Source organism: Gigantopelta aegis, chromosome 9, assembly GCF_016097555.1.
Source record: "Gigantopelta aegis isolate Gae_Host chromosome 9, Gae_host_genome, whole genome shotgun sequence".
Taxonomy (NCBI): Eukaryota; Metazoa; Mollusca; class Gastropoda; order Neomphalida; family Peltospiridae; genus Gigantopelta; species Gigantopelta aegis.
In genome coordinates this window covers 20,878,013-20,904,777 of record NC_054707.1, presented here as the reverse complement: position 1 = coordinate 20,904,777, position 26,765 = coordinate 20,878,013, and the positions used below count along the sequence as shown (strand labels likewise).

At 38.8% G+C, this 26,765-nt stretch overlaps 1 protein-coding gene across 1 annotated transcript in view; it reads right to left on the bottom strand.

Annotated features, from left to right (window-relative positions):
• LOC121382192 (SH3 domain-binding protein 5-like) overlaps positions 1-26,068 on the bottom strand; it is a 43,176-nt gene extending 17,108 nt beyond the window's left edge. The window contains exons 1-4 of the mRNA XM_041511715.1: positions 25,852-26,068; positions 7,889-7,951; positions 6,728-6,856; positions 1,008-1,187 (exon numbers count right to left, since the gene is read on the bottom strand). Of these exons, the coding sequence (XP_041367649.1) occupies positions 1,008-1,187; positions 6,728-6,856; positions 7,889-7,951; positions 25,852-25,902 (423 nt within the window). The 5' untranslated portion in view covers positions 25,903-26,068. The remainder of the gene's footprint in view (positions 1-1,007; positions 1,188-6,727; positions 6,857-7,888; positions 7,952-25,851) is intronic.
• Between the last annotated feature and the right edge of the window lie 697 nt (positions 26,069-26,765).

Sequence of the window (26,765 nt, the reverse complement as noted above, 5' to 3'; positions counted from 1 at the left end):
CGAGTGGCCAACCGGACAAGCCAAGCCAACCGTTGCAACCGCCGAAACCCGACGACCCACAAACCAAACAGTGGACACTACAGGCCGGCAAACTTCAACAGCGGTATGCTAACCTCGTCCGGATGAACATGGAGGACCTCACCAAACTACATCAATCCCAGACCAACAGCCTGGGTCAAGCTACCAAGGAGCCCAGAAGGAGAGTTCGCCATCACCAAAACCCGATAAGGAGGAGGTGTGTATTGTCACCATACACCAAGCCGGAATCTACCACCAGGGAATGCTATTGAAAGAAATGGACAACCCGACGATACATCGTATCGTGAAGACGATATCGGGGGCCTACTACCGTCCATTGGTCAGGCAACTAGCACTTAGTCCATACCGGCACTTCTTCACGGACATTGACTCCTCCAACTTCATCGGATCACCCTAGACGCCAACGTTTGCTAGGACAGGTAACAACCTCCTTTTTGGGCTAGTTGGACTTTAAACATTTTCGATCGAGTTCTTAACTATTTTGGGTTAAATTTTAGAGTCCAGACATGTTTTTGGATGCAGTTACTCTTTGTAGACTTAGGTAATTGTCAGGCTTCACCGAGGAATCGAAATTTAGCCAATCAGAGCACGGCTAACTATTTCGGTGTTTTTAGAGTCAAGACATGTTTTGGATGAAGTGTCTGCTATTCGGTCCGCGCTCGCGTTTGACCGCACTAAATGGCTTTTTAGCCAAAAGCACTGCCCCACTCGGTGTTACTTCAAGTTTGCGAAGTGTCTCAATCCCCCGCCCCCCCCCAACTCAATCTCCGGAGTTAGTCACTGGCGAAGTCAGAGGCTAAGTCCGTAGTGGGCGTGCCTGAACCTTTGTGGATAGGGGCACGTTAATAGAATTCCCATCCCATCCCACTACGCTCTTTAATATACCAGTCGTGAAGCACTGGTTGGGACGGGAAAACCCAAAATAAAAGGTTTGAATCCTACGGACAAATATTGAATGCAACACTAACCCGAATGTAGGCGTGGTTTAGCATTTCCTGCCATGCCGTGGACAGCATAGCTGCCGATGATTGGTTCCCTTGGCTGTCAATCAGCTTCAGCTCAGCCAATGCGATTGTTTCTTTCGCAGCTCTGTAAACACCAATGGCCGTCTGGAACTGTCTCGCAGACCGAAGAACCTCGCTCTGCGCCTACAATTAAAGAGTTAATAATGAGTAATAGGAATTTATGGAAAAATTGATTGATTTTTTTATTTTATTTTTTTATTTTACATCAAATATAAAGAGTTTTATTTGTGAAATTTCGAGATTTAGTGTGATGGGGGTAAGCTTATCATAAAAATAAGTTTGAAATAAAACAAAAATTCAACATTTGTTTTAATTATTCATTTTTTTTGGCTACTTTATCAGTAGCCATCATCAAACAATATTTTGTAACAATGATAACAATATTTAGTTCGATTGTGACAATTTTCTGAGACACGTGACGGGTAGTGTGATGGGGGTACAGCTGCAAACTAATACTAACGAGCGTACAGAGGAACCCGACACCCCTTGTCCCCTGCCCAAGAAATGTTCTCTTTTTTTTTGCAGTTTATTTTCCGGGTCGGAAATGGCTCCACCTCTCTTCTCCCCCCCCCCCCCCCCCCCCCCCCCCAAATGAACTTCGCTCGCCACGGTTTAGACCCCCCTCCATCCTGCGAAAATACATATTCTTATTATAGCGTCTAAATGAGAAGGTAGATACTTTTGTAGCTCTATATAAAAGAATTAAAGTTTGTTTTGTTTAACGACACCACTAGAGGACATTCATCAATTAAGCATAAGCTATTGGATGTAACAATTTTGTTTAATTCTAACACGTAGTCATCAGAGGAAACCCAATACATTTTTTCATTAGCAGCAAGGGATCTTTTATATACACTTTCCCCATAGACGGGATAGCATATCCCACGGCCTTTGACCAGTTGTTGTGCACTGGTTGGAACAAGAAAACGCCAATCAGTTGAATGGATCCACCGAGGTGGCGATACAAAAGAGTTCTAAAATAATTATATTTATCATTTATTTTGACAATTGACGCCATATAACCGTGCGTCGTTAAATAAAACATTTCTTTATTTCTTTTTTTTAATTATTATTTCGACAACTTTAGCACTTTTAAGTTGTTATTTCTAGTATCATAGTAACTTTATTGTATATTTAAAAAATGTTACTTGTGTTATCTGATGTTATGTTTTGTTGGCTGGTTCGTGCGTGAATTTAACTCTGAATATAAAAGGCTGGTTTAAGTTAATAATCGCCCAACTCGCGCCAACGTGAACAAAGGTATTTTTATTGCCACATTCAGAGCCATCAGAGCTTTGTAGATCTGTTTCTATGAAACTCGAGTTTACTCCACTTCTCGTTAAAAGAACAAAAATAAAGGAAAAATACCATTAAAAGAAACTAAGGGAAAAAATAATCGTTAGGGAGGATAATTATACAAATCGTTTGAGCACCCACAAGCTTCAGCGCTTCCTAACAGGAATGCAATATGCAAAATGCAAAATGCAAAAAAAAAAAAAAAAAAAAAAAAAAAAAAAAAAAAAAAAAAGAAGAAGAAAAGAAGAAGGAAAGAAGAAGGATCAACCACGAAGACCATAAACAAACGAAACAAAACACCGAATTTATTTGTTCTTCTATTGGATACTTCACCAGAATACTTTCCCCTGAAATTCGTAACTTGAAACTTGGCTGCTAAAAGAAACCAACGACTGATATAAAAACTGAACAAGAATAATATTTATCAATCTGCTGAAGAGTTTTAAGGCTTCTCGTGGTACAATGGAAAGGAATTGTTGTTAGGCGACATACAAAATAAATATTAAAAAACACATTAGTTGCTGAGCGTAATTTTTTTCTCTCTCTCAAAAAATGTGGACAGATGGAAGGTTATTATTTTTTCTATATATTATTTGCTTACTAGTATTTATTATTATTATTATTATTTAATTTTTTATATTTATTTAAAGAAAATGACTTCACCTTTCTTCAATATTGCATGTTGGTAAATTGATTTTGAGATGTGATATTTGAGGAGAAAAACTATTTTCAATACATATTTTTATATAATGTCCTTAGTTCTTGGGGAATATATCAAAGGCCGTGGTATGTGCTATCTTGTCTGTTGGCTTTTAGACATTATAAATAATATTTGCTTGTGATAGAATGTGTTGCTATTTTAAACAAAAAGAAATGCAAATTATATAGTAAAACATTAAGGAGCGTTTAGTTACATTTTAAAAACGTTTTTGAAAATTGATAAATGCAGTCACTGGAAAGCGCTCCTTTCCATGACCCCCCCCCCCCCCCCCCCTTTCCATTTTTTTAAATGAGGGTGTGTTTCCAATGATGTCTCAGATATGCCATTTGGTGTGTGTGTGTGTGTGGGGGGGGGGTGTTGTTGGGTTTTGTTTTGGGGATTTTTTTGGTTGTTTTTTTGCATTACCGGTACTCAAAAAATTTACCGAAGTTGACGACAGAAAAATGCATTGCCTACAAATTTCATACCCAAGCTATCCAATCTGTCCAGTGTACATGCAAAAGCATCAGGGCTTCATAATTAATATCCCTATCCGATATGTCTGCCATGATATGCTAACTAGTCATTTCGATCCCGCAAATCTAAAAACTCCATATGGTTATCTCCTAAATAACTATTTAGCATATTATGGCAGGCGTATCGGATAGGGATATTAATTATGTAGATCTATATACAATTCTGTTATTAATCTATAATGACAAAACTGATTTGGACCCAGACCAGGCCCGTAGCCAATGGGGGGTCGGGGTCGGTCGACACCCCTTACCGGTGGCTTTTTTTTTCTTAATATGCCCCCGGATAATATTGACTTATAGTCTTACAGAGGAAATCCGCTACATGTTCTATTAGTAGCAGCGGATGTTTTATATGAACCATCCCACAGACAGGATAGCACATACCACGGCCTTTGATATGCCAGTCGTTGTGCATTGGATGGGATGAGAAATAGCCCAATGACTCCACCGACGGGGATCGATCCCAGACCTACCGCGCACCAGGCGGACGCTTTACCACTGGACTACGTCCCACTCGTCATCTAATACAGATACTGTTTCTTCCGTTTCCACTGTTCTTAGTCTTGGTCTTCTATTTTGAATTCCAAAATGTGCCTCAAAGAGTAGGCCTACTTTAGGCTAATGTAAAATTAAAATATACATTTGTAAGGAAAGAAAACCAATTCCTTCTATACAAATGATGTGATGTGAAGTGAGTAAAGTGAACAGATATTATAATAATTTAATAATTATCACACACGCACGCACATACACACACAGCAATAATAATAATAATAATAATAATAATAATAATAAAATTGGTTGAGGGAGAAAACCTTTCGAGAATTGATCTACTATACCTCCGCATGTTAATCTCTAGGCCAGATTATGCAATGACATCATGACGTATAAGAAAGGTATATAAATGAAACGTTTCTGTTACCGTACCGCAATGTGTGTGCAGACGACAGTAAATTTGTTTTCAAACGATGGTAAAAGAAATAACCAAAAATGTAGTATTGTTACAGATATATATATATATATATATTTTGTAGAAAATGATTTAGTTTTCAGTATTTAGATTATAAATAGAAATAGGAGTAGAAATAGTGGTGTTCATTGTAGTCCACAGAACAGGTAGGCCTAACCAAGTGGTAGACCCATGCAACCCGATACGATCCTAATTTGATGTTTGGTCTAACTTATGAATATTGTATTTAACTTCTGGAAAAGTTGCTGAACTTTATGTTATGTATAATGATGTACGTTATAAAAACGTGTGATTTATCATACCATATCGATATATAGGACTTCTCCCTATGCTTGTAAATGTGTATCAAAGTACTGATGGTATCGCTAACGATCTCGACCGATGTTCTCAGGTACAAAATACAAAATACACATGTAGTAACCAAACACTATTGTACATACAGATATATGTTTAATTCAAACTGATCTTCATATAAAGAAGATGTCATCTTCTAAATTCTTCAAAACAAACAACCAAACAGCATGTCAATTTTTACTCCCGCGTTTACATGTGACGTCAACTTTGAGCTGCGTTTACTCGGTTTCTGACGTCATGCCAAGTTGTACATTTTCGCGTGTGACGGCTCATATATGCTTACACGATTTTGATAACCAATACAATGGGAATAAGTTATAATCAGTTTGCACCAACCGATCAACGTTTCGATTATATAATCGGTTGGAATAATATGAACATTTAGATTATAAGGACCATGCACTTACTGTGTTTAACATACAAATGAATAATTTTACCGTTACTGTTTACTATCTGGTTTCTTTAAAGGGACAGGCCATAGTTTTTAAACACTATAGGCATGTTTTTCACTATTAGAGACCTTTATCATCACTGAAATCAAACATTACTTATATTTTATTGTTTAGATTATCCATTTCCATACAATCGAAGTGTTTCTGGTCATTCTGGTGTTTCTAGTACCGCAACATGCATTTTTCATATTTTTAAAAACACACGTGCGTCTGAGAAATAACGGTTATGTAGCCACGTTTTAGTATATTTTTAAGGGTATTTCAACATCACAGACTCTTGTTTCACTCTGTTGTATCCAAATTTGTTACAGGTTTGTAAATTAATCAATTATATATATACATCATGTATATGGGAGCTGCTCCCAACCCCTTCTAACAGTATAAAACCTAACAGTCAAATCATTTGGGATTATAATACATAAAATAAAGAAAAAGGACTCCATTTTCAATAAAAGTAAATTCGTCACCTACTGACTGGCGGCAATAATGATGCCATCCCAACTGAAATACATGTATTTGATTGGACAATGTACAGCTGACAACTGACAATGTATTTGATTGGACAATGTACAGCTGACAACTGACAACGTACAGTGTTTTTTGTGTGTTTTTTTCGTAAATTTGTTTTTCTAAACGAACTTTCCCAATATCTGAGCGAACAAAAGTAAAGTCAGACACAGGTAATGGTCTAAAAAAAGAAAGTTTGTTTTGTTTAACGACACCACTAGAGCACATTGATATATTAATCATCGGCTATTGGGTGTCAAACTCGTAGCCAGGGATCTTTTACATGCACTTTCCCACAAAGAGGAAAAAACAATCAGTTGAACGGATTCACTGAGGTGGTTCGATCCTGCGACGCAAGCATCTCAAGCGAGCGCTCAACCGACTCTGCTAAATCCCGACTCCAAGTAAAGGTCTCTGCCTGTATCTGTCTGAATGAAGAAGAAGAAGAAGAAAAAGAAGAAGAAGAAAAAGAAGAAGAAGAAGAAGAAGGAGAAAAAGGAGAAGAAAAAGAAATGGTTTATTTAACGACGCACGCAACACATTTTATTTTACGGTTATATGGCGTCGGACATATGGTTAAGGACCACACAGATATTGAAGGAAAAAAGCCGCTGTCACCACTTCATGGGCTAATCTTTTCGATTAGCATCAAGGGATCTTTTTTATGCACCATCCCATATACAGGATAGCACATACCACGGCCTTTGATGTACCAGTCGTGGTGCAATGGCTGAAGCGAGAAATAGCCCAATGGGCCCACTGACGGGGATCGATCCCAAACCGACCGCGCATCAAGTGCTTTACCACTGGGTTACGTCTCACCCCCTTGCTTGATTACGGTAACGTACCACGACGGCCGCCTCTTTGATCTCGTAGTATTGCCGTGCTCGCTGTATCCGTTTCTTGATCTTCCTGCCCATCTGTTCCATGTTCTTGGACGACTCGGTGAACATCGCCCTGTACTGTGCCTGAGCTTCCTGTAACATTCAAATCAGAACACACGTGTAGTATACACACAGACACTCAGGAAATATACCAATCACCCGTCGTTCTGAATGTCTCTGCACGTATGTCTTCTGCGTGCGTGTGCGTGTGCGTGTGTGCATGCGTGCGTGTGTACTCGCGCACCTGTGTTTGTGTATGAGTGAAAAAAAATTAGTTCGGTTTTACGACACCACTGGAGCACATTGAGTGAATAAAAGAGAGTCAGATAGACAGGCAGAAATAATGAAACAGACGGATAGACAGACAGACAGAGAAGCAGATAAACAGACATACATACAGATGGAAAGAAAGAGATGTTTTATTCAACGGCGCACATTTTCAACACTTTTTATTTACGGTTATATGGCGTCGTACATATGGTTAAGGACCACACAGATATTGAGAGAGGAAACTCGCTGTCGCCACCTCACGAGCTACTCTTTTCGATTAGCAACAAGGGAACATTTATATGCACCATCCCACAGACAGGGTAGTACATACCACGGCCTTTGATATACAAGTCGTGGTGCACTGGCTGGAGCGAGAAATAGTCAAATGGGCCCAGCGACGGGGACAATTGATGGATGGATGGATGGAGGGATGGATGGATAGAAAGATAAATAAACAGTCAAATACATATATATTATATATATATATGTAGGTAGGTAGGTAGATAGATAGGTATGTATGTATGTAGTAGGTAGGTAGGTAGATAGGTAGGTAGGTAGGTAGGTAGGTAGGTAGGTATGCGGATAGATATACAGAGAAAGAGTCAGACAGACAGATATATAACCTCTCTCTTTTTTCATGTCTCTGTGTCTCTCTTTGTGTGTGTCTCATTCTCTCTCTCTCTCTCTCTCTCTCTCTCTCTCTCTCTCTCTCTCTCTCTCTCTCTCTCTCTCTCTCTCTCTCTCTCTCTCTCTCTCTCTCTCTCTCTCTCTCTCTCTCTCTCTCTCTCTCTCTCTTTACTGCCTTCACTCCTGTTTAAGGGTATGTATTAGTGTACATTCAATTTCAATACTCACATCAATTTCATTTTCTAGCCGGTTTATTTCACCACTGTATTGATTTAAATGATCCAATTCCACCTGTAATAAAAGATAAATAAATTGTATTAAAAAGACATATTTCTGGAAACAATGAAACACGTCAACCTATTTATTTTCTCAACAGTAAATCAAGTAAACATTTAATTCTTTAAAATATAAAATGTCATGTTAACGTATTTTATTTCTGCAAATGTGTATATACATCTTTACTTCCTGAAATAAAGAAACATGTAAAGGTATTTGATTTATTGAAATTATTTTTGAATCATATAAAATATTTTCTAATCCTCAAATAATGAAATATGTAAACTTTTAGTCCCAAAATTACCAGAACACTGAAACAGGTAAACGTAATTGTAAACATTCGTCGTATTATGCCTCCCGAATAGTGAAACATGTGCTATGAAAACGGTTTATTTTATAGGCGACAAATCTACCTGTTACCAAACGGCATCCATTGATATCTGTGTGATAAACAAATTATCTTTTGTAAGCTGTTGACAGATTTTATGATAATATATACTGATATGGCTATGGTGTGTATACCACCAAATCAAATACCACAGACAATAGTATCAGGTAGCTAAATTGCTAGACGCAACGTTTCAATCAACATATACACCATAAAGGGACAGACCCGTGAAAATTAACACTAAGTTTAATTAAAGGGACAGACCCTAGTTTCAACCCGTGAAAATTAACACTAAGTTTATTTAATCTACAAACCTGTAACACATTTGGATAAAGTTACAATTGAGAGAAACATGAGTTTGTGACTTTGAAATGGTGAAATACCTTTAAAAATAGACTAAAACTAGACTCCATAAGTGTTATTTTTCAGACGCACGTGCGTTTTTTAAAAATATGAGAAATGCATTTTGTGATATTAAAAACTCCAGGATGACCAAAAACACTTCGAATGTACGGAAATTGATAATCTAAACCATAAAATCTAAGTAAAGTACGATTACAGTTGTCAAAAACGGTATAATAGTCAAACATATACCTTAGTGTTTAAAAAGTAGGGCATGTTCCTGTAAGTTAGCCAGAATTATTGTCGTTTTTAAGCTGCTAGTTTAAGATATAATAAATGAATGAACGAATGTTTAACGACACCCCAGCACAAAAAATACACATTGGTTATATGATGTCAGAACAAAAAGTAAGTATATGGAGATATAACATTTATTATAATTATTTAAAACCACAGTGTAAAGAGCTGTAGGGAAACGTATAATAAAATACAAATACCAAGGTAAGTAAGATATAATAGGAAGCATCTTTGATTTCCCTAGTAACTGCCTGGTGCTATTTATTTATTTTCTTCCTTGTCGCCTTTCCAAGACAGAAATCAATAATATAAAATGAGAGAAAAAAAACCCGCTGATTATTCTGTACACACGCTACACGTCATATACCACGGCCTTTGATATATACCAATCGAGTAGTAGGTGTTGGAATGGGGAACAAATGTATGTATCCAATCATGTTGCAGATCGACCCTACGTCAGGCGTGCGCTCAACTGGAAACTATATCCTGCTTCAGTAAGTGTCTTTTCTGGCGTAACAGTTATATGACACCGGTTTAGGGATATCCGTACTTGTGTCATTTTACACCATGATGGTATTCAGTTGATAGTATTACGTTGAACATGGAAATAAGAGACTCTTCCCTTCTCATCGGATAACAGTAGCTAATTAAATCCGAGTTTAGCCCCCTCAACTCAAGTAGCTACCGGATTTCCGTGATTAAGCAGACTTGTTAATCGTTATAATGTACTAGTATTAGAATGAAAATAGTGTGGCGTACTGAAGAAATCTAGTACAATTTATAGTTTTAATCTTGGTTATAGTAATGCAAATGAAAACACAGTACCCCCCCCCCCCCCCCCCCACACACACACACATTGTTTAATAAGAAATAGAAAGAAAGAAAGAACGAACGAACGAAATAAACAAAGGTTGTATTTATTTAAGGACGCACTTAACATTTTTATTTATGGTTATGTTATGGAGTCTAACATATTGTTAACGACTACACGGATAATGAGGGAGGAAACCCGCTGTCGCAATGCGATGGATTACTCTTTTCGATTAGAAACTAAGTGTCTTTTATATGCACCATCCCATAAACAGGATAGTACATACCACGACCTTTGTTACACCAGTTGTGGAACTTGAAAAATAAATAGCCTAATGGGCCCATAGGGCTCGATCCGTCCCAGTCTCACTAACTGTATGTCTGTCTCTCCCCCCCCCCCCCCCCACGTCTCTCTCTCCCCGTCTCTCTCCCCCTCCCTCTCTCCCCCTCCCTCTCTCCCCCTCCTCTCTCTCTCTCTCTCTCTCTCTCTCTCTCTCTCTCTCTCTCTCTCTCTCTCTCACTCTCTCTCTCACTCTCACTCTCACTCTCACTCTCACTCTCACTCTCACTCACTCTCTCAAACACACTAACCACTAACAAATACCTAGTAACTACATTTCTAGGATATACAGTATAGAAAGTTCAGGTGTAACCATCTCAGCGTTTTTGAACCTTAAGTGGCTGTACTGTACGAAGACTAAATGAAAACCGATAAACAAATGCAACTACGACAGCCGACCCACACCGTGATATTTAACAACCACGCTCTTTGTTCGACCCACATCAGTGACCTTAAAGTAAAAACATCACATGACTAACAAAAGTTTTGCTTACACGAGTGCAGTTACTGTAGTAAGACAACCGACTTCTGACTAAGGAAGCTAATAGATGTATTCGGAATACGAAATAACGGGGGTGAACGAAAGGGCGGCACGTAGCTTTGACATTTATATACTGGATACTATCAGTTGTGCAACTGTTGTTCCGTGGTTTCAATATACAGTCGAGTCTCTATTAAAATGTACCTTGCATATAGCAGCAACCTCAGTACAAAGGAAGCATTATAATATATATATATTATATATATACACACACACACAGTCAAACTTCGGTATCTCGACCTCGGTAACCTCGAGTACCCAACATATTTATATATATAATTAATACAGAAGCAGATTCAAGGGGGACCAGGGGACCCCATCCCCCTTTAAATATACTGAAGTGTCCTTTTTCACCGGAATTTCTTTTTATTGAGTTGCCCTTTTCATGAGTTTGGCCTTTTCCCCCTTAGTCCCACCCCACGAAAATATTTTCTGGATCCGTCCTTGAATTTTTACATTCAACTGTCTTTCACCTGCGACAAAAGGACACCTGTTGATAAAGAACATGTTGTGTAGGTGTATTGCATAATTTATGCACAGGTTTGACAATGCAATGAATTATTTATTTCCAAATAAAAACCCGTCGGTGGGCCCATTGGGCTATTTCTCGTTACAGCCAGTGCGCCACGACTGGTATATCAAAGGCCGTGGTATGTGCTATCATGTCTGTGGGATGGTACATATAAAAGATCTCTTGCTGCTAATGGGAAAATGTAGCGGATTTCCTTTCTAATACTATATGTCAAAATTACCAAATGTTTGACATCCAATAACCGATGGGGTGGGGGTGGGGTGGGGTGGACGTAGCTCAGTGGTAAAACGTTCGCTTGATGCGCGATCGGTCTATGATCGATCCCCGTCGGTGGACCCACTGAGCTTTCTCGTTCCAGCCAGTGCTCCACAACTGGTGTAACAAAGTCCGTGCTATGTACTATCCTATCTGTGGGATGGTGCATATAAAAGATCCCTTGCTGCTAATCGAAAAAGAGTAGCCCATGAAGTGGCCACGGCGGGTTTCCTCTCTCAATATCTGTGTGGTCCTTAACCATATGTCTGACGCTATATAACCGTAAATAAAATGTGTTGAGTGCGTCGTTAAATAAAACATTTCCTTCCTTTCTTCCAATAGCTGATGATTACTAAATCAACGTGCTCTAGTGGTTGAAACAAAACAAACTTTTTTCCAGATAAAAAATAACTATAAGAAATCCCCCTCTATCATAGACTGGAAAGTAGAAATAAAGGCTGTACAGGAATAATGCCGTTATTTACGTTAACTAGTATACCTTAGCGCACTACAGCAAGCCCAGATTTATCACACAAGCCATTGTGTGGTAATCATTGTAACAAGCCCGGGAGCAACGTCTGATATAATGTTGTACATTTATACGCAAATTAATGGATTCTGTAGGAAATAATAATATTATAGTAATAAATACAATCAAAAAAAAATCCAAATAAACTCCGTGATATGTAAATAAACCCAGAATGAAACAAATAACCATGACAATAAAAATAAACAGAGAAAATGGTGCATGTACATGTAATATATACAAATAAACCTGGTAATATGAAAGATAACCCAGGTAACGTACTAATACACCAGTGGCCTAATTCACAAAGGTCTCTTACGCTCTGCTAGACAACAAAGCATCCTCTTTGTAAGTCTTTTAGCATTGCATTGCGAGATCGCAAAGTTGCGAGTGTTCAGTGAATTAGGCTCCAGGCCCTCATTTTACGAAGCGATCGTAGCGCTAAAATCACCTTAAGACTTAAAGGTGCAGACCCTAGTTTCCGCCCGTAAACATGGACACCAAGTTTAGTTAATCTACAAACCTGCATTTCATTTCAACTTATTTCCCTGATTATAGCCACTTAAGGTTCAAGCACGCTGTCCTGGGCACACACCTCATCTATCTTGGCTGTCTGTCCAGCACAATGGGTTAGTTGTTAATTTTTAGTGGTTAGTGAGCGAGAGAAGAGGGTGTAGTGGCCTTACACCTACCCATTGAGTAGTTAAAACTCGCTCTGGGTGGGAGTCAGGTACCGGATTGCGAACCTAGTACCTACCTAGCCTTATGTCAGATGGCTTAACCACGACGCCACCGAGGCCGGCGCAATATACAAATAAACCTGGTAATATGAAAGATGACCCAGGTAACGTACTAATACATCTAATTAATATCTACATCTATTTAATATTCTAAATAATAAAATGTAAGTACTTCTAATTTAAATTATCAAAAACGGCTTTAATAGTGAAAAATACGTCGTAGTATTTGAAAACTAGGGTCTGTGACTTTAAGGTGATCTTAACGCTAAGATCGCTTTATAAAACGAGGCCCAGGTAATATATAAATACACATACAATATCAACAACCTTCTTGTCATGGACTGAGGAGCCGGCCAAGGCCGGCTCTTGTGCCCACGACAGGCGTGCGCTACAACAGCTTGTTCTGAATGTGCACGTAAAACCCTATGACATGACACATGACATCAACAACCTGCACGTCAACACTGTACAAGACAGTATTTCCCAGATAATTATTTGTGAAGTTGGTGATTTTACTTCATTTAATAAACTGGTATTTGAAAATCCAAGCCAAAAACCTATGCTAATAAGATTTAAGCAAACATATCAGATTTATGCAAAAATATTCATTTTCAGAAGAAAATATTAGTTTTACGCAAAAAGATAAAATTTAAGCAGTAAGATCATATTTAAGCAAATAGATTAGATTTAAGCAGATTAGATTTAAGCAAATAGATCATATTTAAGCAGAGTAAATTTAAGCAGATAAATCATAATTAAGCAAATAGATCATATTTAAGCAAATAGATCATATTTAAGCTCTTAAGTTCTATCGCAAGCAAAAAGTATTTAAAGAGTTATAAATAATTTACTGTATAATTATACGAGAATATTGATTGATATTACATACAACTGAATTTAACTCATGCTCATCCAAAACATGATAGCTCTAGTTACGATTATAATGATTTATGTCTGTACCTAGCGAGGACACCTCCCCTATAAACGTTTTCTTCTCTCTTTTTTTCTAGCTGTAGATGCCCCTACATTTCTCTGCCCTGACTTTCTTTTATTTTATTTTTTACTGCTAACCTACCTATTTTTAATAGGCTAAACGTGTACGTCCTGTGACACGATTAGACTTTAAAAGGTCGAAGGAAGGAAATTTTTTATTTAACGACGCACTCAACACATTTTATTTACGGTTATATGGCGTCGCACATATGGTTAAGGACTACTGAGATATTGAGAGAGGAAGTCCGCTGTCGCCACTTGATGGGCTATTCTTTTCGATAAGCAGCAAGGGATTTGTTTTTATATGCACCATCCCCAGTGGCTTATTAAGAACATTAAAAAGGTTCCTGTGTTATATCCCACTACACAGGTGCCCCCCCCCCCCCCCCCCCCCCCCCCCCCAATACAAAATCCTGCCTACGCCACTGACCATCCCACAGACAGGATGACACATACCACAGCCTTTGTTACACCAGTTGTGGAGCACGGGTTGGAACGAGAAATAGCCCAATGTGCTCACCAACGGAAATAAATCCTAGATTGATCGCGCATCAGGCGAGCGCTGTACCACTGAGCTACATCCCGTCCCTTTAAAAGGTCGAGTTCAAACAGTAAACAACGATCAGCGTCTACCAGGCTGACGTCACAAGTGACGATATCGAATTTAGAGCTAGGGACAGCAGGTACAGATATCGGTATCATCACCACAACAAGTAAAATAGATTAATCGAGAAGTTTGTCGTCTTTGTGAAGCTGGTGTCAGGACTCCACTGTGGGGGCATGACGAAGCAATCTAGATATAACACGAATTTCACAGAATTAAATCCACTAACATTCCTGTGATTTTGTTTCTCTCTCTCAGTGTCCACTAACATTCCTGTGGTTTTGTTTCTCTCTCAGTGTCCACTAACATTCCTGTGATTTTGATTTTCTCATTTTGTCAACTAACATTCATATGGTTTTGTTTTTGTAATTGCCTACAGTAACATAGGTAAAATGAAATTAAATTAAAGGTGTAAAATCTGAAATATTTTTAAAGGTCAGACATTATCATTTAAATACTTGTTTTTACACTAATACCTTTTACGAATAGTGTCGCACTAAAATAGATAACAATTAGAGCATAGGAATTCTCGAAAATTGATCTTTTGCAAACGTTATCGCGCGATAATAATAAAAAGATTAAAGGCTAGTTTATTTTGTTCAATACCGCTAGAGCACATTGATTTATTAATCATCGGCTATTGGATGTGAAACATTTGATAACAATGAAATCTTAAGGCTTGACCTAAAGGTTTGCGCTGATGGCGGTGATGGGGTATTCTTTTATTTCTTTTTTCCTTTTTTTTAAAGCCGCACGCCCTAGTTCCATCCAGCGAAAATAAATTATAATTTGGTTAATCTACAAACCTGTAACACACTTAGATCACGTTTCTTATCAAATGGAGTGAAAAAGCAGGTTTTATATCGATAAATACCATGGGAATCCCCATGTCCCAATTGCTTGAAATAATTTTGAAAGTTAGTATTCTGATGTCACCGGTAGATGTCGCTCGAAGCACAACAATGCCTACGTCACGACAAATTTCACAGAGTTCGCACAGACTTGGGGTGCGTTCCTTTCACTTCTCCTGAACATGTTCCAACTGTTCTGTCCTGGTTGTATCCCCTCTCCAGATATCGTAAGACTTAGCAAAATTATTGGTTTTAAGGGTTTGTAACGTTTTGTATTGAGATACTTACTTGTCTGAACTTTATTGTTACTGAAAATGTTCACGAACTGTGAAGAAAAATCTCACAAATGAACAACAAGCAAACGACAACAAATCGGATGTTGATTGCGCGAACCATGCACGAGAAAAAAACCCGAACCAAATTGATAACGGTCACGTGGTATACCAACGAACACTTCAGGTGAATGGAAATGTATATTCTAAATAATAAACGGTAAGTAAAGTGCAATTTTATTTGTGAAAAAATGGGTTTAATAGCGAAAAACAACGGCGTAATGGTTAACAACTAGGGCGTGTCCCTTTAATCTAACGATTCCTTGTTTTTTCTTAGTTTTTAACTGTATGTTCAAATAGTTGATAATTGTATCGCCGACCCATGTGAAACATTCATATCATGGCATCACTTGTATTGGCCTTTTGCATCAAAAGTCGAATATTAAATTCTGAACAATCTTCAGGCTTCACACAGGCCACTGCCGCCTAACCTTCCATCTCCACAAGCTTAATATATGTCACACAAGCGACTGTCAATGTGGTACAGGCCTGCAAACACCAGAACATAAATTACAACAACTACACAACTCGGAGAGAAGCCACTTCTGGCCGCATGGAACAGACCTACAATAGAAGCTCTGGGGATCCTGGGAGGACCTGCAAACAACTGCCCAGTTCATCACTCAGATCGGAATATATGTATGAGACAATTTTTTACAAATTTGTACGAAGACGAAGAAGAACTTCTGAAAAGCTGAAAAAACCTTTAGTACTAATTAACGTTCGTTTAAATGGTGCGACTTGTACTAGCGAACTTTCACATGCGATTCAACTCGTGATTAGTTAGTGGGAATAAGACATGTTTTAGTTGCATTTATTCAATAAGATAAGAATCCGCAGTGAGCAGGCCCGCTAACGATCAAAACGGCAGTGAATCAAACACTTCAAAGACTGGAACACGTCCACTGACACTCAGCAACACAATCTTACGGGGAGCAGTGCAGGTAATCGGTGCATGAACCTCAAAAACATTATCATGATCAATGCTCTTAAGGTGGCATTATACCAAAGAAGAACGTTCCGTGTTTGAGGTGCACCATCAAATATTTACGGAGTAAAAACAGCTGCGGCTCTGATTGGTAGTAATATGTGACGTTGATTATTTCTGCAGATAAGTTATTATCCATCGTTGATAAATAAATACATTTTTATTTGTTAAACTGTTATTATGCAGTATACACAAGAGGTTGAAATCATTGCAGGATACCCCAACAACTGGAACTGTGATTTTCATAATAAATGAGGGTAGCTAATAAAAGCAGTTATCAAATCAATTTTACGAATGTTTTTACTAGCAACTCTCATGGTATGTAACCCCGTATTTTGTTGAAGGTAGATTACTGGTAACTTTTTTACTGGTATATTGTATGTGTGTGTTGATACGATGGTTATAAGGACTACACAGATGATGAGACAGAAAACCCGCTTCCGCCACACCATGGGCTACTCTTTCCGATTAGCAGCAAGGGATCTTTTATGTGCACCATCTCACATAGTACATACCACGACTTTTGTTACACCAGTTATGGAACACTGGCTAGAAAGAGAAATATTAGTCAAAATGGGCCCACCGACGGGGATCGATCCTAAATAGATCGCGCATCTAGCGAGCGCTTTACCACGAATTCTACATCCCGTCTCTGAGAGTGACTAGGGCAGTAGGTATTGGGTTCGCGTCCCAGTACCGGCTCCCATCTGGAGATAATTTTAGTAGCAAAGCCAATATATTCACCAACCATCTTTCTCGCTAACCAGTAACAATTAAGATAGCTTTGGTTTGTGCCCAGGAACGCGTGAGTGGACTCTTATGAAATAGCATCCGGTTGTATCAAAGTTCGAGGTGCACTTACTTTTGAGATAAATGTAACTGCGCTTGGTGTAACAATAATAATCATCATAAAAATATTATCATTTGTATATGTGTGTGTATATGTGTGTGTGTGTATGACATGTATACATACATGTATGTCCACACACACACACATGTATGTACACACATGTACATACAGTAGACAGATATATACATACATATATACATACATATATACATACATAAATATATATATATATATATATATATATATATATATATATATATATATATATATATATATATATATATATATATATATGGTAAGGCCACAGTAGTACTGGATGCAAAAGGCCACAATAGTACTGGATGAAATAAAATATACATTTATTGCACACACACACACACACACACACACACACACACACACACACACACACACACACACACTATATATATATATACATACATATACATACATACATCCACACACACACACACACACACACACACACAACATACATACACACATATACATACAGACAGACAGACAGATATATACATATATACATACATATATTACATATATACAGTATATACATACATAAATATATATATATATATATATATATATATATATATATATATATATATATATATATATAATAATGGTAAGGCCACAGTAGTACTGGATGCAAAAGGCCACAGTAGTACTGGATGAAATAAAATATACATTTATTGCACACACACACACACACACACACACACACACACACACACACACACACACACACACACAATATATATATATATATATATATATATATATATATATATACACACACACACTAGTACACATGTATATGTATATGTATATATTGCAATAAATGTATGCAATTTTATTTCATCCAGTACTGCTGTGTAAAGTACCAACAGCTTAAAACATGTATAGCGTATCTGCAAAACTAAGTACTAGTACAACAACTTAGTGCGAAACAAAGGGTGTTGTAAAAACATTCTGTTATTTTGAAAATGAGCCATGAAAAGTTCGACTTTCTTCAGTTAATACTTGTAGTATTCATGCTTATGGGTTGTAGTTTAGTTGATATATTGCATGTAATTTAGTGGGTCATAGTTTAGTTGATATATTGCATGCAATTTAGTGGGTCATATTTTAGTTGATATATTGCATGTATTTTAGTGGGTCACAGTTTAGTTGATATATTGCATGTATTTTAGTGGGTCATAGTTTAGTTGATATATTGCATGTATTTTAGTGGGTCATAGTTTAAGTGATATATTGCATGTATTTTAGTGGGCAATTGTTTAGTTGATATATTGCATTCATTTTAGATACGACGTTAACATTGTCACCTATATGATTCTATTTGGTGTAGTCCAACCTAAAATCAACCATCTAAATTCAACAGTTTAGGTATATTCGACACTCGCACCTACACCACACCTACACCACAGCTACACCATACCTACACCACATCTACACCGTACCTACACCACATCTACACCACATCTACACCATACCACAAATACCACTCTATACCACTCAACACCTACATCCACACAACATTTCTGCAGCATTCTTATTTCATTTATAATTCGTGTTATATCCAAATTAAGGTTCAAGTACGCTTAAGGTTCAAGTACGCTGTCCTGGGCACATACCGTAGCCATCTGGACTGTCTACCCTGGGCAGTGGGTTAGTAGTTAGTTGGTTAGTGGTTAGTGAGAGAGAACTCGGTGTAGTGGTCTTACACCTACCCATTGAGTCGTTAAACTTCATCTGGGTGAGACCCCGGTACCGGGAGGCGAACCCTGTACCTACCAGCCTTATTAAGTACGATGGCTTAACCACTATATCGCCGAGGCCGGCGGAACATCATTATTCATTTCAACTTATTTTAGCACGCTGCCCTGCTATCTGGGCTGTCTGTCCAAGACAGAGGGTTAGTTGTTAGTGGTTAGTGAGAGAGAGAGAGAGAGGAGTGTAAGAGAGAGAGAAAGAGAGACGAGGGCTGGTAAGTGGTCATTAAAACCCGCTCTGGTTGGGAGCCGGTACTGGGCTGCGAACCCAGTACCTATCAGCCTTATGTCAGATGGCTTCACCACGACACCACCAAGGCCGGCGTGAAAAGAATGAATGCTTAATGACACCCCAGCACGAAAAATACATCAGCTATTATGTGTCACACGTGCCGGTGTGGAACATTATTAACAAAAGATGGCAGGTCAGGTCAGGTCAGGTCATAGGGTTTAACGTGCTCATTCACAGCAGGCTGATGTAGCGCACGCCTGTCATGGGCGCAGTTGTCGGTCTAGGCCGGCTCCTCCGTCAAGGACAGGAAAAGGTTTTGGAGTGGATGGGAGAGGGGACCGCCTGCGCTGGGAGGTGCAAGAGAGCGCTGGAACGTGCAGGAGAGCGCTGGGAGGTGCAGGAGAGCGCTGGGACGTGCACGAGAGCAGCGCAGCCCGGAGGGGCAAGAGAGCGCGGGCGGAGGCATTTTGGTGCTGGGATTGAATTTAGGAGAGCCTGTAGGATTGCAGTAGAGCGCTGGGAGGTTAAGGATTGAGCGCTGGGAGGTTCATGGGCGGAGGCATTTTGGTGCTAATTTGGATTTTTTCATATCCTGTAGATTAGGAGCTAAAACAAATATTAAGGATAACGCAGTTTGCAAGGGGGTGTACAGGCGGTTGGTTTCAGGTTGGACTACCCCCCCTCACCCCCCCCACCCCCGAAAAAAAATCCGGAAAGCATTATAGAAACTTAAAGAAAATTCTCTTCTTAACCGTTTAAGGAGTTTTAGACTATTAACTACTCAGTTGCCCCCCCCCCCCCCCACCAAAAAAACAAAAAATCCTAGCTGCGGCCCTGGCGAATAATTTGATTTAGTTTGCCGAATAGTAGCTCATGCAAAAGATGTACTACTATTACACTTTTTTATAGTCTTCAGTGTAAACTATACGGTTCATTGTACCACTAAATAACACTGGACATGCCATCACGTTTTTCACTCAAGGTGACGAAAACAACTACAGCTACATTTCCAGAGTATTTCCACCGTGTATGTAAAGACGACATTGCATGACAAAGCAATACTTTCCCAATTTAATGTCACTTCATGGTGTTTTACAAAGCTGTACAGCCAATAAACTAGTAAGTTCATGTTTATTTTATTGATCAATAAATATGGTTAAAGGTGCGTTAAAATGTTGCGACTTGAAGTGACCGTGTATATCGTGTGCTTTACTTCGAAAACAGCTGTACCACTCATAACTGTGCATAACTAAGACTAAGACTAATGATTCAAGTTAACGTTACCCACAATTCCTCAGCCTGCTTAACTCCTTTGATGAGCAGTAGGGACTTACGTACCTTTGAACCTTTTGTTTATGAAGAGGAGTGCTTGGACCTTAAAGGGACACTCCTGAGTTTGTTGCAATTTTTAAGATGATATCGACTAACAGACTTTTTAACGATTGTAATTACATATTAAATATATTTTTCTGCATAAAACATTAGTGACTGTATATTAAACGTGTTTCTGATCGTTCTAATATTTGTAATAGGTTAAATTTCAGTTTATTTCCTAAAATATTTTGTTTCGTACGTATGAAATTATTTGAAGAAGACAAAATCCAGTTTAGGCTTCTTACAAATATTAAGACGACCAGAAACATATTGAATATACAGACACTGATATTCTAAACAAGAAAATATATTTAATATGTAAGTTTACTCGTAGAACAATTTTTTTAGTCGGAAACATCTTACAATGCAACAAACTCAGAAATGTCCCTTTAATTGGACATAAGCCCGAAAATAAATTGGAAGAAAGTAAGAAGAAGAAGACGAAGAAAATGTTTCGTTGTACTGCAGTGGCCTTGACCATTGTACATATTATATATATACTCATTTTACAAGGAGCTCCATTCAACAGCATAGCATATCCAACAGTGTAACATTATGACGCAATATCATCAATAATATGAATTATTTTGAAACAAACTAACTTCCCTCAGTTATAATTTTTAATTAATGTCTAAGTCATCCCCTCTCCTCCCCCCATACAAACACACCAATCTACAACATGTTTTACAAGTTGCAAGTATTTTTACTGAATGAGTTAAAATATTTTCAGTTGTTAAACTATTCAAGCACCCTTAAAAAGCAATTTCTGTGTCCACGGTTATTTCTTGGAGGTTACCTTCTGAATAACAACGAAAACGCTACCTCGAGTACTGCAATTCCTGAGAATGTTTTAATAATCTTGCAAATCGTTACTACAAATCTTACTGTGGTAACGGACCTTAAAGTAGAACACCCAAGCTAAACGTGAAGCCACACGTGGCTCTGATTGTTGATAGGAGAGAAATACAAAGTGACTAAGATGGAGCTTTGTTGATGCTACTGAGTGACACCAAATCACAACCAGCGGAAGGATCGTGGCCTGTTTTAGTCAATCCTTTCCTTGTTCACCGGCGAACCGACGAGATCATTTTATGACTCGGTGCAATAGGTAAAAAAGGAGGAAATTACACTAATTAACCCACGCATTGAGCTCCACCTAAACTCCACTTAAACTAATAATCTAACTTATTTCGGTATTTAGATCCAGGGAAGATTTAAGCATGCCAGGCATTTAACTCGATAGGCCACTCGAGCAATGTATAAAATCAAAACGTAATATTTATAAGAAGAAAAAACACAGAAAGAAAGAAAGAAAAACAAATAAGCTGGAAAATGTTTAAGTATAGGCTGCATTGTATGGACGTTAAATTTGACGTACAAGCTTAGCACCAAAAGGACGTAGATGTTGTAGATGATGATGATGATGATGATTATGACGCTGATGAGGATGCTGATGATGTTGATGATGATGTTGATGATGATGATGTTGATGATGAGTGTGGGGGTAATGGTGGTGATGATGATTGTGGTAGTGGTGGCGGTGATGACGATGCTGATACTGATGATGATGATGATGAGTGTGGGGGTAATGGTGGTGATGATGATTGTGGTAGTGGTGGCGGTGATGATGATGCTGATACTGATGATGTTGATGATTATATAAGTGGTGGTATTGATGATGATGTTGATGATGATGATGATGATGATGATGATGATGATGAGTGTGGGGGTAATGGTGGTGATGATGATTGTGGTAGTGGTGGCGGTGATGATGATGCTGATACTGATGATGATGATGTTGATGATTATATAAGTGGTGGTATTGATGATGATGATGATGATGATGTTGATGATGATGAGTGTGGGGGTAATGGTGGTGATGATGATTGTGGTAGTGGTGGCGGTGATCATGATGCTGATACTGATGATGATGATGATGTTGATGATTATATAAGTGGTGGTATTGATGATGACGTTGATGATGATGATGATGAGTGTGGGGGTAATGGTGGTGATGATGATTGTGGTAGTGGTGGCGGTGATGACGATGCTGATACTGATGATGAATATGAGTGTGGGGGTAATGGTGGTGATGATGATTGCGGGATGGTGGCGGTGATGACTCATACTGATGATGATGGTGGTGATGATGCTCGCTTGAGATGATAATGCTGGTGCGCTTTTGCTTCTGCTGGATTATCATGATAATAGTGCGTTATTTAGCTCAGTCGGTTGAGTGCTCGCTTGAGGTGCTTGCGTCGCAGGATCGAACCACCTCGGATCCATTCAACTGATTTTTTTTCTCGTTCCAACCAGTGCACCACAACTGACTGGACAAAGGCCGTGGTATGTGATTTCTTGTCTGTGGGAAAGTCCAACTAAAAGATCCGTTGATGCATTAGTGAAAATGTAGCAGGTTTCCTCCGATGACTACGTGTCAGAAGTACCAAATGTTTGAAAACCAATAGCCGATGATTAATAAATCAATGTGCTCTAGTGGTGTCGTTAACAAAACAAACAGCCATGTGGCTGGAGTGGGTGTCTTCTCTTAACTCTAGATCACGTATCACAACAACAGTGACACTAATTGCTGGTACAACAATATTGTGGAATACACACACACCCCTCCCCACACACACACAAACATACTAGGTTAAACATCTGCTATGCAAACAGTCAGTCCAATGACTTAATACGATAAAAAAAACTTTTGAAAGCTATAGCTTCTGGAATATCTTGTTATTTACTTTGGAATATTCAGTTGTTTGACGGACGAAACCCGCGTGGACAGAATGGATTTGAAGATAATTAGCCAAGTCGGACGTGTGTGCACTCGAAAACAAACGACTGATAGCCTAGAACGTTTTGTTGACTTCTAGCGAAGACTACCATCAAATATGGCTAGTCCTGTGCTCTGGATGGGAGAGATTATAGTAGTTTAAGCTATTTAGTTTTCAGAAAGAGTACGTGTGCACTTTTCCATAAGCGGACAAAGGGGGGTGGGGGTGGGGGTGGGGACGGGGCGTTGATCTAGGGACCTGTGCCCCGTTCCACGAGAAGCGATCTTTGCCCTAATATTACCTTTTAAAGTGCATAACTACCTTATGCACTAAATGTGATCTTTGCGCTAAGATCGCTTCGTGGAACAGGGCCCAGAGCAATTTTCAAAGTCATAATTAAATATGGATAGGGTTTGTTTTTATTTGTTTTTATTTTATTTTTTTAAATTATTTTTGTTGTTGTTGTTTTGGGTTTTGTGTGTGTTTTTTGTGTGTGGTTTTTTTTTTTTGGGGGGGGTTGTGTGTGTGGGGTTTTTTTGGGGGGTGGGGTGGGTGGGTGGGTGGGTGGGATTTGTGAGTTATACTACATAGTGTGTTTTGTTTTAGAAAGAGGCATACCTCTGTCCCGTACCTCCCTATTGGCGTATGACTATGAGACGAAGATCTAGGAACGTGAGCATTTTTAATGACAAAAAGTTTCTTTTATGCAAAAACATTTAAGGCCACATTAACAAATTTCAGAATTATTTCACACACCCTTACCCCTGACTTCAAGCAAAATGCCACACCACAGTGTCAATCCTCCCCCTCCCCACACCAGGATCCTCCCAGATACACTTTTCGATATTACTTCCCTGAGTGTTGTCACTCAGTGTCTTCCTGGTAGTCTTCTTCTGTGCAATCATGTTGTCATAATAAAGTCGTTTATAAATCTGATAGACATCCGCATTCCGATAACACTAGAATCACGTGTCGCTGTCCACAAATTATCCTCATTCTGTACACCTGTAACGGCTGTTCGTTCCCCCCCATTGTACTGGGGTCGGGAGGCCGAGCGATTATTAGACTTTTTATAGTGTTTTTATCATATCTCATTCATCTCTCGTTGGGCACAAAAACCAGTCTAACGAGCGACGACGATTGGTTGCACTCCTGAACATGGCTCTGTATTTAGAGTAATCAGGTGTGGATCCAGTGGGTGGGTTCTGGGTTGCGCTCCCTCTCCTTGCCGTTTGAAAGAAAGTGTTTTGTTTAACGACACCACTAGAGCACATTGATTTATTAGTCATCGGCTATTGGAAATGTTTTATTTAACGACGCACTCAACACATTTTATTTACGGTTATATGGCGTCGGGCATATGGTTAAAGACCACACAGATATTGAATGAGGAAACCCGCTGTCACCACTTCATGGGCTACTCTTTTCGATTAGCATCAAATGATCATTTATATACACCGTCCCATAGACAGGATAGCACATACCACGACCTTTGGTATACCAGTCGTGGTGTACTGGCTGGAACGAGAAATAGATCGATCCCAGACCGACCGCGCATTAACAGAACACTTTAACACTGGCCTACGTCCCCGTCCCCTTGCCGTTTGAAGTTTCCCGAAAATGTAAATAATTCATTTATATTTAATTTGATGAAGGAGAAGGGGGGGGGGGGGGGGGGGGGGGCAGATATTTTTCCCAAACCCCCTACATATCTGTCCCTTTAGATGCTCGGCTCATGCGCCTTCGGAAAACTAAAATTTGCCCTTTTCATTATTTGTTGGCTCCCTTTACAAAAACCTGGAATCGCCCCTGACACGACTGTCAAATACAATGAATGTTAGTGTACTTTACAGTTGCTCATTTTCAAGATAAAAACTCCCTTCGGAGTTCCTTAAAACTTTACATCCTCCCATGGTAATATCAAATCAAAACCTATAACACACTCTATGAAACAAAAAACAGCTTTCACTGTAGATTTTTTTTTATTATTGTTTCTCGCAATAATTTAAAACACCTGCATTTCAGTTTGAATAAAACTTACATGTATGGTCATAATACTGGCAAAAAACCCACAATACAACTCCCATTAGCTGACGAACAGCTGATTGTTGTATAACATAACACACTGGTGTCACTTGCACTAAATATATTATAGGCAGGCGTGAGACTGTCTAGTCCGTAAAAAGAAGATTAAAAACTACGCGGTTCAAAAAAGGGGGCGTACATATTTTGAACGGGTGTTCCATTTACCTACGTATTTCACTGACGATGGTCTATTGCGCCTATTATGAAATATACACGTCCAATAATAACGTTTTAGTATATATTATAACACGGCGAAACTGACCTGTATTCTCGGATCCAAGTCCTCTTCATCGTCCAGTGTGGTCGTCATCATGTTCGCCGTGATTTTTTAGCAATGTGGGGAAACGTAAACTATAAGCTGCTTATCAACGACACCAAACAAATGTTCTCACTCCGTGTCTGGTTCGGCTTGGGACGCCTATGACCTTTGACCCGTGAAACGGGAGTCGCGCTCAGCTGTTGACACAGTCAGAAAGCTGTTTGCGTGATGGCATGGCCACTCGAAACTCCAGTGAACCATTTATATAAAGAGCTGGGTTTTTTCTGTCTGTCTGTCTCTTTGTATTTTTTCTTCTGTTTTGTTCTATATTTATTATTAAAGTTTGTTCTCGGTCAGTGGGCACATTGTAAATGATAAAGGTGCATGGCGGTGACAGCGTGTATTGGTGCACCTGGTAAAGTAAACGATTAGTCAAAGTGATATAGTTTGGCAAGTGGCAACACATACATACCCGTAGTGGCGTAACAGGTTAGACTAGTTGTTAGTATTATTGTTACAAACACTGACCGTCTTTCTAACAATATATAATGAGTATATATATATATATATATATATATATATATATATATATATATATATGTTAGAAAGACGGTCAGGGTTTGTAACAATAATACTAACAACTAGTCTAACCTGTCACGCCTCAGTGTGTGTGTGTGTGTATGTATGTGTGTATGTGTGTGTGTATGTGTGTGTATGTGTGTGTATGTATATATTGTATGTATGTCGAGGTTGACTATTACATAGATATTAACGCACTGGCGCAGGGGATAATTAAATCCATTCTGGCCTCACAAATTGTCCCATATCGTCGCTGGAACTCGAACCTATGGGATTGGATTGCCCGCAACTTGCAGACTTGCCACGATACGCTCCGAGCTATTGAGGCATCATGTATA